The 14,291-nt window shown below is 40.5% G+C and overlaps 1 protein-coding gene across 1 annotated transcript in view; it reads right to left on the bottom strand.

The window, feature by feature from the left end:
• The window catches only part of vwde (von Willebrand factor D and EGF domains), a 298,923-nt gene extending 285,314 nt beyond the window's left edge, over positions 1-13,609 (bottom strand). Inside the window, exon 1 of the mRNA XM_060825309.1 lies at positions 13,384-13,609. Coding sequence (XP_060681292.1) covers positions 13,384-13,609 — 226 coding nt within the window. The remainder of the gene's footprint in view (positions 1-13,383) is intronic.
• Positions 13,610-14,291: the final 682 nt, after the last annotated feature.

Raw genomic sequence — 14,291 nt, 5'->3', positions numbered from 1 at the left:
TTAGCCATGGGAAATGCTAGGTTACAGGGTAGGGTAGGGGAGTGGGTCTGGGTTGTTTGCTGTTCAGAGGGTTGGTGTGGATTCAATGGGCCAAATGACCTACTTTCACACTGTGGGGTTCTGTGAATCTGTGACAATCAGAATGCCAGCAGCTCTTCAGTCTAAGCAACACCACCGTGAATGCTGACCTCTCACTGCTGGGATTCCAGGGTATCCCAGAGGAGTGACCAAGGATGAGACCCCAGAACATAGAGGTGCTGGTGTTGGACTGGGGTGGATAAGGTCAGAAGTCTCACTACAGCAGGTTATAGTCCAACGGGTTTATTTGAAATCATAAGCTTTCAGGTGGCTGCTCCTTTGTCAGGTGAAGCTTGTGATTTCAAATAAACCTATTGGACCATAACCTGGTGTTGTGTGACTTCTGACTTTGGGATCCCAAAAGATTGCAGAGTGGGGTGGGTTTGTCAAAGCTAGGTAGTCAAACATTGGTGAGGCGTGGTAGGGGTGCAAGGGAAAACAGAATGGACAAATGTTAATGTGGAAGGAAGGAACACACTTTCTGAGGGACCATTCTTACACAGTGATACACTCTGCAGGACACAGGATGCCAAATCAAGAATACAATCCCCACCTTCACAAACTTTCAAGGAAGGACAACTGGATATACCTGGTAGTGTTCCCATCTGGAATAAGGCTGTACAATATGCCTTTGATTAGGAAAATTGTCATCATCCTTCCTTCCCTGACTTAAGTGAGGAAGTTGTCATGATGATAATCTCTCCATTCATGCCTTTCATCCAATTTTCTCAGTCTGTCTACTCCTGGGGAAAATGAAGTTCTACCCAAAAAGTGCATTTTTGAAGTGGTGATCAATTAAAACAATGACAAAACCTTGCCAACTACAATTGTCTTTTTCCAATGAATGTGAGACATGTTGTTGTGGGAATTAACATTCCTCCCTTTATCAAGTGGCAACTGTCACTTCTAAAATGGAAATAGGAATTATAAGATTGTGATCATTATGAAGTTCCCCACAACCTTATTGTATTTACAACAATGGTGTGATATTGAAGAAATTACAATCAAATTGCAAACAAGCAAAGAGGTTCATTTGGAAAACTAAGGACTTGATATTTAGTCCTGGGCCAAATATGCCGAGTAAACCTGTCCTGTGCAAATGGCCACCCTACTTCCTATTTCCTGCCTGCGGTTGCAGAATGCTTTGGTTCCAACCAAACAATTCTCGTCTGGAATTTTCAAACAAAGCTCTTACACTGAGCTAGCTCTTGTACTGACCTATCTCCTTTCTTCAAGTGAAACTGTGTTCTTACATCTAACTCCAATCAGGGGTTCTGCAAACAGAAACCAAAAAGCTTTCTAAGCTCTGTGGGGTTTTTTTTTGTCTAAAAAATAAAATTCCTGATCTGTCAAAACTGCTTTTCTATGTTTACTGTGTCCGACAGTAAAGTGTCTTACAATGCAACAAATTCCAGTTATGACTCCAGAAACTCTCTCTTCTACTGATTTTTTTTTTAAAAAACTATGGCTCCAGAAAGACTTACAAGTTAATTAAAACACCGTCAAACACTGACAACAAAACCCATGCAGAGGCATAGAGTGGGAAACAAACCCTTTGGTCCAACTCATCCATGCTGACCAAACTGATCTGGTCCCATTTGCTAGCATTTAGCTCATATCCTCTAAACCCTTCCTATTCATGTACCCATCCAGATGCCTTTTAAATGTTGCAATTGTATCAGCCTCTACCACCTCCACTGGCAGCTCATTCCATACATGCATCACCCTGTGTGAAAAAGTTGTCCATCAGGTCTATTTTAAATGTTTACTCTTCCACCTTAAACCTATGCCTGTGTGTTTTGGACTCCTCTATCATGGGAAAAAGATCTTGGCTATCCACCATATCCATGCCCTTCATGATTTTGTAAACCTCTAGAAGGTCAGCCCTGAGCCTTTGGTGCTCCAGGGAAAATAGCCCCAACCTATTCAGCCTCCCTATAGCTCAAAACCTCCAATGTAGCAGCATCCTTGTAAATCTTTTCTGAACTCTTTCTTCTCGCAACACCTTTCTTATAGCAGCAAGATCAGAATTGAATCAACATTTGCAAAGTGGCCTCATCAATGTCCTGTATAGCCACAATATGACGTCCCAATCCCTATGCTTAATGGAGTGATCAGTGAAGGCAAGCATGCTAAACACTTTCTTCACCACCCTGTCTACCTGCAACTCCACTTTCAGAGAACTATGCATCTTCACCCCTAGCCTTCTTTGTTCGGTAACACTTTTCACGTCCCTACCATTATGTGTATAAGTCCTGCCCTGGTTTAGCTTATTTAAATGCAACACCTCAATTAAATTTTGTCTGCCACTCCTTATCTGATCAAGGCCCCATTGCACTTTGAGAAAACCTTTTTCACTGTCCAGTACACCTCCAATTTTAGTGTCATCTGCAAACTTACTAACCATATCTCCTATTTTCATATCCAAATCATTGATATAAATGATGAAAAGCAGGGGATCCAGCACTGATCCTTGTGGCACACCACTGGTCACAGGCCTCCAGTCCAAAAGTTGCTAGTACAAAATTCAAACACTGAAATAAATTATATTAATATATATAAATCACATGCCTTACATGTTCATGCTTTTGGGGAAGGTACAAATAAATTGAAAGGCATTTTTGTTACCCATGAAAGTTATTTCAACACTATTTCCATGTCACATTATTGGCAGCAACACATTGTTGTGTAACTTATTGTATATTTAATAGCAATGTTTTACATAAATCCACAGGCACCACAGCATTCAGTATTCTTCATATGGACTCTTGATAAAGCATTCACTGTAATATTTTTTCTTCTGAACACATGAATGATTTTCAAATTGGAAATTACTCTCCATTAAAATAATTGTAAATTCATGTCCTGAAATGTTTCCCAGAAAATCCAAGAATTGTGATCAGTATAAATAACAATACATTCCACACTGTTGATGGCAAACATTTTAAAATGATGCTCAACCAATGCAAGACTCATTTCTCCTTCTCAGTTGTTGAATATTTTAGCTTATATGCATGCAATTTGTTTGAAAATAACTGTTCATTCTCCATTCTTGACAATAAACTCTTGCTATTGTCTTCAAAGTTTGATGCTACCTTCGGCCCTCAAAGTTGCACTGACCTGTGTAACCAATCTGAACCCATCTAACCTACACTATCACATTCTCGTCCATATGCCTATCCAATAACCATGTAGATGCTCTTAAAGTTGGTGAGTCATCTATAGGCAGGCAGGGCATTCCACGCCTCTACTGCTCTCTGAGTAAAATAAACTACCTCCGACATCTGTCCTATATCTATCACCCCTGAATTAAAAGCTATGTCCCCTCGTGCTAGCCATCGCCATCTGAGGAAAAGGCTCTCACTGTCCAACCTATCTAACCCTCTGATTATCTTATGTGTCTCATTTAAGTCACCTCTCAACCTTCTTCTCTCTAACAAAAACAGCCTGAAGTCCCTCAGCCTTTCCTCATAAGATATTCCCTTCATACCAGGCAACATTCGAGTAAATCTTCTCTGAACCCTTTCCAAAGCTTCCACATCCTTCCAATAATGCAGTGACCAGAACTGTACATTATCCTCCAAATGTGACCACACCAGAGTATTGTCTAGCTGCAGCATGATCTTATGGTTCCGAAACACAATCCCTCTACCAATAAAAGCTAACGCACCGTATGCCTTCTTAACAACCCTATCAACCTGGGAGGCGACTTTCAAAGATCTATGTATCTGGACACCGAGATCTCTGTACTCATCTAGACTATGAAGAATCTTGCCATTAGCCCAGTACTCTGCATACCTGTTACTCCTTCCAAAGTGAATCACCGCACACTTCTCCACCTTAAACTCCATTTGCCACCTCTCAGCCCAGATCTGCAGCTTATCTATGCCTCTCTGTAACCTATAACATCCTTCGTCACTATCCACAACTCCACCGACCTTAGTGTCATCTGCAAATTTACTAACCCATCCTTCTATGCCCTCATCCAGATCATTTATAAAAATGACAAACAGCAGTGGCCCCAAAATAGATCCTTGTGGTACTCCACTAGTAACTGAACTCCAGGATGAATATTTCCCATTAACCACCACCCTCTGTCTTCTTTCAACCAATATTTGATCCAAACCACTAAATCACCCTCAATCCCATGCCTTCATATTATCTGCAATAGCCTACTGTGGGGATCCTTATCAAATGCCTTACCGAAATCCATATACACTACATCAACTGCTTTCCCCTCATCCAACCATCTGGTCATCTTCTCAAAGAACTCAATAAGATTTGTAAGGCACAACCTACCCTTCACAAAACCATATTGACTATCCCTAACCAACTTATTCCTTTCTCGACGATTATAAATCCTATTTCTTATAATCCTTTCCAACACTTTATCCACAACCAAAGTAAGGCTCACTAGTCTATAATTTCCAGGGTTGTCTCTACTTCCATTCTTGAATGAGGAAACATCATTTGCTATCCTCCAGTCTCCTGGCACTATTTTAGTAGTCAATGACAACTTAAGGATCAAAACCAAAGGCTCGGCAATTTCCTGCCTAGGTTCTCAGAGAATCCTAGGATAAATCCCATCAGGCCCAAGGGACTGACTTATTTTTTCACTTTCCAAAATTGCCAACACCTTCTCCTTATGCACCTCAATCCCATCTTAGTCCAGTAGGCTGTATCTCAGTATTCTCCTCGACAAAATTGTCCTTTTCTATTGTGAATACTGACAAAAAGTATTTATTTAGCACTTGTCATATCTCCTCTGACTCCACACACAGCTTCCCCCTACTCTGCTTGATTGGCCCTAAATGTACTCTGGTCATTCTTTTATTCCTGATATATTTTTTGAAAGCCTTAGAGTTTTCCTTGATCCTATCCGCTAATGACTTCTCATGTCCCCTCGTGGCTTTTCTTAGCTCTCTCTTTAGGTCTTTCCTGGCTAACTTGTAATTCTCAAGTGCCCTAACTGAGCCATCACATCTCATCTTAACCTAAGCTGCTTCTTCCTCTTGACAAGAGATTCAACTTCCTCAGTAAACTACCGCTCCCACGCTCAACAACTTCCTTCCTGCCTGACTGGTACATACTTATCAAGGACATATAGAAGCTATTTCTTGAATAAGCTCCACATTTCAATTGTGCCCATCCCCTGCAATTCCCTTCCCCAAGTTATGCATCCTAAGTCTTGCCTAATCACATCATAATTGCCTTTCCCCCAGCTATAAATCTTGCCCTGTGGTATATACCTATCTCTTTTCATCATTGAAGTAAACATAACCAAATTGTGGTCACTATCACCAAAGAGCTCACCTACCTCCAAATCTAACACCTGGCTGGGTTCATTATCCAATACCAAATCTAATGTGGCCTTGCCCCTTGTTGACCTGTCTACATACTGTGTCAAGAAACCCTCCTGCACACTTTGGAAAAAAACTGACCCATCTAAATTACTTCAACTATCGCATTCCCAGTTACTATTTGGAAAGTTAAAGTCCCCCATAACAACTACCCTGTCACTCTTGCTCATATCAAGGATCATCTTTGCTGTCCTTTCCTCGACATCTCTGGAATTATTTGGAGGCCAATAGAAAACTCCCAACAGGATAACCTCTCCTTTCCCGTTTCTAATCTCAGCCAATACTACCTCATTAGATGAGACTTCAAATGTCCTTTCTGTGACCGTATTACTGTCCCTGACTAACAGTGCCATACCACCGCCATTTTTACCATTTTCTCTGTTCTTATTGAAACATCTAAATCCCAGAACCTGCAATCACCATTCCTGTCCCTGCTCTACCCATGTCTCTGAAACGTCCACAACATCGAAGTCCCAGGTACCAACCCATGCTGCAAGTTCACCCACCTTATTCCTAGCATTGGCACAGTGGTTAGCACTGCTGTCTCACAGCGCCAGAGACCTGGGTTCAATTCCCGCCTCAGGCGACTGACTGTGTGGAGTTTGCACGTTCTCCCCATGACTGTGTGGGTTTCCTCCGGGTGCTCCGGTTTCATCCCACAGTCCAAAGATGTGCGGGTCAGGTGAATTGGCCATGCTAAATTGCCTGTAGTGTTAGGTAAGGGGTAAATGTAGGGGTAGGGGTATGGGTGGGTTGCGCTTCGGCGGGTCGGTGTGGATTTGTTGGGCCGAAGGGCCTGTTTCCACACTGTAAGTAATCTAATCTGAAAACTTCAAATCAACTTCTTGCTTGCTGGTGCCTTCTTACAATCTTGAAATCTTAGTTCTGACTTCACTACTCTCAACCTGCCATGTACTCGAACTAGAACTTCGGTTCCCATCCCACTGCTGAATTCATTTAAACCCACCCGAAGAGCATTAGCAAATTTCCCCCCATGATATTGGTACCCCTCTGGTTCAGGTGAAGACCATCTTGTTTGTAGAGGTCCCACTACCCCAGAATGAGCCCCAATATCCAGGAATCCGAAACCCTCCTGGATCATCTCTGTAACCACATGTTTAACTCCTCTCTCTCCCTGTTCCTCGCCTAGTTAATACATGGCACAGGTAACAAACCAGAGATGACAACTCTGTTTGTTCTAGCTCTAAGCTACCACCCTTGCTCCCTGAATTTCAGTCTTAAATCCCTATCTCTTTTCCTACCTATGTTGTTGGTGCCTATGTGGACCACAATTTGGGGTTGCTCCCCCTCCCCCTCAAGGATTTCAAAATCACGATCAGACACCACTAGCTCTGGCACCTAGGAGGCAACATACCAACTGAGACTCTCTCTCATTCCCACAGAACCTCCTATCTGTTCCCCTAACTATGGAGTCGCCAACGGCTAATGCTTTGCTCCTCTTCACCCTTCCTTTCTGAGCAACAGGACAGACTCTGCGCTAGAGACCTGTGCACCATTGCTTACCCCTGGAAAGTCGACCCCCCAACGCCCAACGGTATCCAAAACGGTATACTTATTGTTGAGGGGAATGGCCACAGGGGATACCTGCACTGCCTGCCAGTTCCCTTTCCATCCCCTGACGGTAACTCATCTACCTTCTTTTGCCTGAAGTGTGACTACCTCTATTCGCATTGAGATTGTGGAAAATAAGAAGATGATTTAAATTGCTTGATTACCCAACTAGTTATCATTTCTTGGCATATTTGTCAAACAAAATATTTCCTAACTCTGGTGCATGACCTTTCATCAGGAGAAGCTGTGTTGTTACACCTAACATCAAACAGAACATCTGCAAACTGAAATGAAAAAAATCTTCCCAAGCTGTTTTTATCCTAAACACCAAAAAAAATCAATTCTTGATCTTTCCAAACTGAAAGCAAGTTCTGCATTTCAATGTTTACTTGGTCCAGTTATAAATTCTCACAATGATATGCCCAGTATTACTCCCAGAACTTTCTCTCTCATACTGATTCAAAAGCAAGTCAATGGTCAGGAAATAGTAACAAGTTAATCTTTAAACATCTTCACATGCCAAGACCAAAACCCACATGCTGCAAGTTCAAAATCCAAATACCAACATAAATTATATTGATATACATATATATGTATGTATATAAATCACCCATCTTACATCACAGCATGCACACAGGAGAAAAATATAGCTCTATTATTCATATTTCTGTCCTGCAAACTTTGCTCCATTGTGAAAAGCATTCTCATTCATAAATGCATACTTTAACATTTCTTGACAGGACAACATTTAGAATAATTTTGACAGGTTGTGACACTTGCCGAAATTTGTCACCAGGTCTTGACAAGTTGGGAGAGTTTATGGACTATTTACACATAATCTTCTGCACCATTAACAATCCCTAGGAAGTGACTACAGCCCTCCACCAAAAACACCCCTGAACATCATCCCCACTCTAAAGGTTCTCTGACCCGCCACCCCAAAGTGTTCGATGACTGAAAACTTCAGGTGTACCTCAGCAAAGGGGTACTCTAGCTTTCCTAAAGAAATGCACAGAGAACAGCCTTGCTCTCATCTGTTCTAACCTTCACACCTTCCTATGGGAGATTGCAAAGTCCCAATTGGTTTCTAGCTAGCATTTGAGCTACACAATCTATTTAAGTACTTTTCATCAAGAGCTTGTTTTGTTTCCACCTCTACATCCTATTTTACAAACATATTTTTCCTCCAAATTATGCAATTGAACACAAATGTATTCAGCTTTAGACAGTATTTTAAGGACTGAAAATCAGTCTAAAATGCTGCAAACTAATCAAAGTAAACTGTCTAGACATCAATACACTTAAGCATTTCCAGGTCAAGACATAAAGTTAAGCAGATGAAGTTACCTGCCTTAAGATACCATCTCAGACGTACAACTTTTAGACACTATTGGAGGATTTGGGAAGTGTGCCAAACTACGTGAGCACTGTAAATGAATTTTATGGTAAAAGGATCTTCTGAATGTTAATGGATGCACTAATATTTCTATTGAAATTATATATTTCAGTTGCATCACACTGTACACTTTTGCTATAAATTCTCTGTCTTACAATCTTGTATTCAATAACCACTGGAAGGAGCAGTGCTCAGAAAGATAGTGCTTCCAAATAAACCTGTTGGACTATAACCTGGTGTTGTGTGATTTTCAACTTTGTACACCCCAGTCCAACACCAGCATCTCCAAACCATAAATAAAAGTGCCTATGTGGATACTTACTTTTACAAGCATCAATTTGCTTAATTCTACCACATGGGATTTCAAGTATATTTGTCAGAAAAGAAACCACTTCATTGGTTCTCTTTATCTGCCCTTTGGATTTCCAAATCTTTCCTCAGAAGCAGAGGTGATTTCTACACCTAAGAAGTCACCGAGTCAATGTTGTCATACTAATGAGGCAGCAGGAGGCAACCTCATCTCATGCTCAAGAATCATCATTGGTCTCAGTACCTGCAATGTCAGAGCTGATTCAGAAAACATTCTTTTTGATTGGAAATAAAGAGAATTGAGAATTCATGTGCACATAGTCCATGGTTTTCAGTTAATTAAAAATGTATTATACCTGATATACATACTTGAATAAAAATTCCACTCAATATATCCTTGGAAGCCAACTTGGCTGTATGCTCCCTCCTTGGGACTGGAGTATGAACCTGAATCAACTGACCTTGCCTTATAATTTAAGGATATCTTGATTAATTATTTTGTTTGCATTCCCAACACACAACATATGATATACTGGGAGTATCTCAGGCTTAGATACCAGAATGTTGGGAGAGAATGGCAATTTGCCTATATGAATCAACTTTGGGCTCATCTCTTACTTGTGACATATGTCTCTTTGTTTATCTATATGGTGGGAGACAAAACAACAGTGGAAAAGAAAATATTAAAAAGAGAATCACCTAATAACAATTCCTGAACTCTCATCTTAACATTCCCACTCTCCCTTTAAGTACCTTTTCCAAAAGGGTGTTTAACATCTGTAACACCAGTATTCAGGCAATCTGAAGACCACAGAAACAAAAAGTATAAATTTTAAGACATAAGAGGATTGTGAGATATACGGCTTAGTAACACCTGGAATATTCCTCTGCTGAGTTAACCAAGTTTACAAGATCTCAACTACTTTTATGGAACCAGGAATAGTACGAATATTGTTTCACAAATAGGTGATGGTGAAGATTGCAGATGCAGAAGAGTCAGAGTGGATAAAGAGTGGAGCTGGATAAAGTACAGCAGGTCAAGCAACAGAGGAGAAGGGGTCTTGATGTTTCAGGTCGGAACCTTTCAACAGGTCCTGAAATATCGACTCCTCTTCTCCTCTGATGCTGCTTGACTAGCGTGCTTTTTCCAGCTCCACTCTTTATCCACTTATTGCACAAATGCACCATACTAGTTGCACTTAATCTATCTTGATACCAGCTCAGTGAACATCTGGGCAATTCAGTAATACAGTCACATTCCAGCTAGGTTAAACATAACTGAGAATTGGCTTTCAGAATGGATGCTGATGGTAATGGTAAAGTCACCTTAGTCCCCAAAGACCATTGAGCTGCTTGCTCACTCTCCCGATCTCATTTGAGGCAAAGATGACTAGTGGCAAACTTACCCTGCATGTTACCATAGCTCAGGCAAGGGGTGAGGTTGAGACCTCCGTGTTAACCTCAGCTGGTATGGGAATTGAAACTACACTATTAGTATTATTCTGTACTGCAAGCCAGCTGTTCAGCCAGCTGAGGTAACCAATTGCCGGAGCCCTGAATATGATCAGGCATTTGATCAGTGTACTCTGTTGTGTGACTGCTCAGTAATTAATGCCTACTTCATTGTTTCTCATCCCTTTGTCTCCATGTGGTTATATAGTTCTATTTTAATTGATCCTATTGATCTCAGGGTTAAATGGAGCAAAGGGCATTGAGTTGGATGATCAACTATGATCATATTGAATGGTGGAGCTGACTCTAAGGGCTGAATGGCTTATTTCTGCTCCTATTTTCAATGTTCTATATCTATGTTATTCCATACGTGCTCTTTGTATCTTTATAGTTTTGAATTATTTCTTTTTTCTCCTTCTCTACGTGACAAAAATAAATAGAATTTCCATTTAGATAAATCTGTACAGGCTTGCTGTGCTCCAATATAGTTGCAAGTGTTGCTATGAAAGTATTTATTTGATAAATATTTTCATCTATCCATAAACCTTATCTCACTTGATCCCGTTTACTGAACATTTTCTTGGGAGTCATTCTGTACTGTTTGCTAAGAACTGAAAAAATTGCAGAACACAAGTATGCTTTAATTCGAGTAAAACATTGGGTTTCCATCCCATTTACGCAACTTGTGAGGAGGACACAAAGAATCTGCAGACAGGTTAAGCAAATGGGTAAAACTTGGCAGAATGAATATGAGAAAACGGCAGGAAGAATTGAGGACTTCAGAACACTGCAGTACAGAGAGATTTAGGAATCTTCATGCAAAAATCGTAAAAAGCTAGCATCCAAATTCAGTTTATAATAGGAAAGGCAAATGGAATGTTGGCCTTTATTTCAAAGAGATTGGAGTGTTAAAATAGGGATGTTTTGCTAAATCTGTGCAAAGCACGAGTTAGATTACACATAGAATACGGTGAACAGCCTTGACCCTCTTATCTAAAAAATATAGTGACATCGGAAGCAGTCTGGAGAAGGTCAGTAGATCGATCTTAGGTATGACAGACTGCTGTATGAGGAAGGGTTGAGTATATTTGATTGATACACACTGGAATTGAGAAAAATTAGACACAACTTTATTGAAATATACAAGGTTCTTATGGGATTTTATAGGGTAGATGCAGAAAGATTATTTCCCCTTATGAGAAAATCTAGGACCAGACAGTATAATCACAGGATAGGTGGTTGCACATTTAAGAAAGAGATAAGACAAATTTCTTTTCTCATAGAGTAAGGAAACAGGAATCAAGGATTAGGGGGAAAATGCAGGAAAGTGGAGTTGAGGTTTCTCAGATTACCTGTGATCTCAATGAATGACAGAGAAGACTCAATCAGTTGAATGGCCTCCATCTGCTTTTATACCTTATGATATAAAGTTATGTCAAGCTGACCTGAAGCACAGCTGTTGGCAGAATTTCTGTGTATTTCTGAAATTTTCTGTTTTAATAATATCCCCCTCATTCTGTTAAGTTCAGTGAATCATATTCTAGTTCTCAAATGGTATAAGGTCTGCTATGGGTTTGAAGGGAGGTCTAATGTGAAAAAAATGTTATGGCAACAGGTCTCAGTGGAATCAGTTGCTATTTCTAAGGTTTCCTTTATGCTTTGACTGGGAACTTTGCCTTTTGATTAGTGCATTGTCTTCAGGTCGATAGAGTACTTAGGTCAATGGATTCTGTTATGTTTATACTGTAGCTAGCCATCCACCCCAAACATAAATGCAGCTTTCACTTTGGATATTGGATTTTGGATAGTCTCATTGGTCCAGCAAAAAGGCAGTTTAAATCATGATCCATCCAAGGGCTCAGAATTTTGACAATGGTGCAAATTGCTCCAAGTAAGCCCGCGGAATTATTGACACATAGTCTGTGCCCTTTGGAAACATTTGAGTCGTAGAATCATTGAGTTTTGTCTATTCACCCTATCCATGCCCCTCATGATTTACAAACCTCTAAGGTCAACCCTCAGCTTCCAACGCTCCAGGAAAAACAGCCCCAGCCTATTCAGCCTCTCCCAATAGCTCAAACCCATCGACCCTGGCAACATTGTTGTAAATCTTTTCTGAACTCTTTCAAGTTTCACAACACCCTTTGTATGTTTAAGAATTTTCATCGAGGCCAAAGTCAAAATGCGTGAAAGTCAATCCCAATTAATGTGTCCAGAACAGAAAATATAATTATTTACATTTACGTAGACAAGTGTGAAGGACAACGCAATGTGAAATGATAATTACATCTTTAAAATAAGGGAATCTGAAATGAGTACAAGATTAAGCTTTAAACCATGGCTTTAATTGATTATTTTTCTTTTGCTGTTATTCTTCTTCATGCTGTGATAATGACTGGTTCTTTGATTTCTCTTTACTTTCTACTGCTATTTGCTTGGCCTACACTCCAATCCTCTACATAATATAAACATATCATCACAAATGAGCAATCACCAACCCGAGCCATCATTCCATCACTACTTACTGCAGCATCTTCAAAATCAAACCTTAACACATCTGAAATAAAAGGAAAAATTGATTTGTTTCCTAGTTGTAGCAATTATTTTGTTCACTATTTGAAAACAGAATTATCAATATTTTTGAGGAATGCTTAACTGAGAGGTTTCCACAATTAATTTTATCTATTGCTTACTCAGTGGGTTTTGATTGTTTTCCAAGTGATCAGAGGATACCTGCTGATAAACCAAAAAAAAAATCCTTCCATTTCGGATATTAATGAAGACTTCCTCAATGTGGCATGTGCAATAAGATTGTGAGAAACTTCACAAGCTTGTTTTATACAAAACTCAGGCAATTCCCCAGGAATAGTAAATTATTTCAAAGCCTGGCCAATATGCGAAATAACGATCCTGAATATTGCACACAGTGTCAAGCTTCAGACAATCGTTTCTTACTGGTAGTAAGTAAATATTTTTACTTCCAACAACAACAACTCTTTCAACTTATTTGATTATCAAATAATGTATCTCAGCCTTACTTTTCTCCTTTAGGATGCTTCTTAAAACTTACGGCTGGGATTTTCCTACATGCTGCTCAAGAGTGACAGCCAGTGAGTTACTTAATATCAACTTTACAATGGTTCAGGTGCATTTCTCATGCAAACATTTTTATTAATTTTTTTTATTAATTCTCCAAGCAAGAAGCTGGGCACATACTTGGTGAATTTGGTGACAGGTGAGGTGGATGTCTGGGGCCTTTCAGATTCCAAGTCTCTGGTGCCAGATTTAAAGCAGAGCTGGACATAGCTTCAGATGCTCCAAGGCAGGAGTGCTTGTTGACAACACGCTGCCTGCCTTCACACTGTGAACACAAGATGTCAAAGACAGTAAAGCTTGATTCCTGCAAAACTATTGGCAGAATGACGAAGAAAGGTTCAGTCATCTTCTGGGCTGACAACAGAAAGGGGCTGCACCACCAAGACAGCCGTTCTTGACAGAGATGGCAGGACGGATTAGTGCTGTGTCCCACATTGCTGGAAGGACCATGGTCTCCTTCATGTTGCAAGGACAAGTGGCATCATCTTGTCTCTGTCACCTCACACTCACAGGGCCATTTAGCCCTGTGACTGCACACACACATCTCTTTAAGGCTGATGGATTACAACCCTCAGCATAGCCTGCATCGATGGTTTAAACCCATCCCATCCTCTGGCACTATAGACCCTTGCTTCTCTTGGCTATTTGTACACATTTAATGGGGACAGCCTCCTCACCTCTCCTGCTCATGCATGTTTGCTATTTGCTCGTGTCTATTTCTGTCATTCACGATGTCTCTCTTTATCTCATTCATAAGAAACTGGCCTACTGTGCTGAGAGGGCTGAAACAGACGGGATGCAGTGAGGTGGGCAAGCTGGATGAGAGACATCAGTATCTTCACTCCAAATGAGGTGAAGATAGTGGAGTTGGCTGGGGATGAGGAACACTCATGATGGGAGACACCAGAGGGGATCTAGTTCAGTAAACCTCTTGTGTTGTGATGCTCCCATTACTAGCAGAGCTAGTGCGGTCTTCTTCTGGACAAGCTCTCCTCTCCACTGAGAGGCTTTAGAGACACACAGGGAAT

Source organism: Hemiscyllium ocellatum, chromosome 5, assembly GCF_020745735.1.
Source record: "Hemiscyllium ocellatum isolate sHemOce1 chromosome 5, sHemOce1.pat.X.cur, whole genome shotgun sequence".
NCBI classification, from domain to species: Eukaryota; Metazoa; Chordata; class Chondrichthyes; order Orectolobiformes; family Hemiscylliidae; genus Hemiscyllium; species Hemiscyllium ocellatum.
This window is presented reverse-complemented; position numbering and strand designations above follow the sequence as displayed.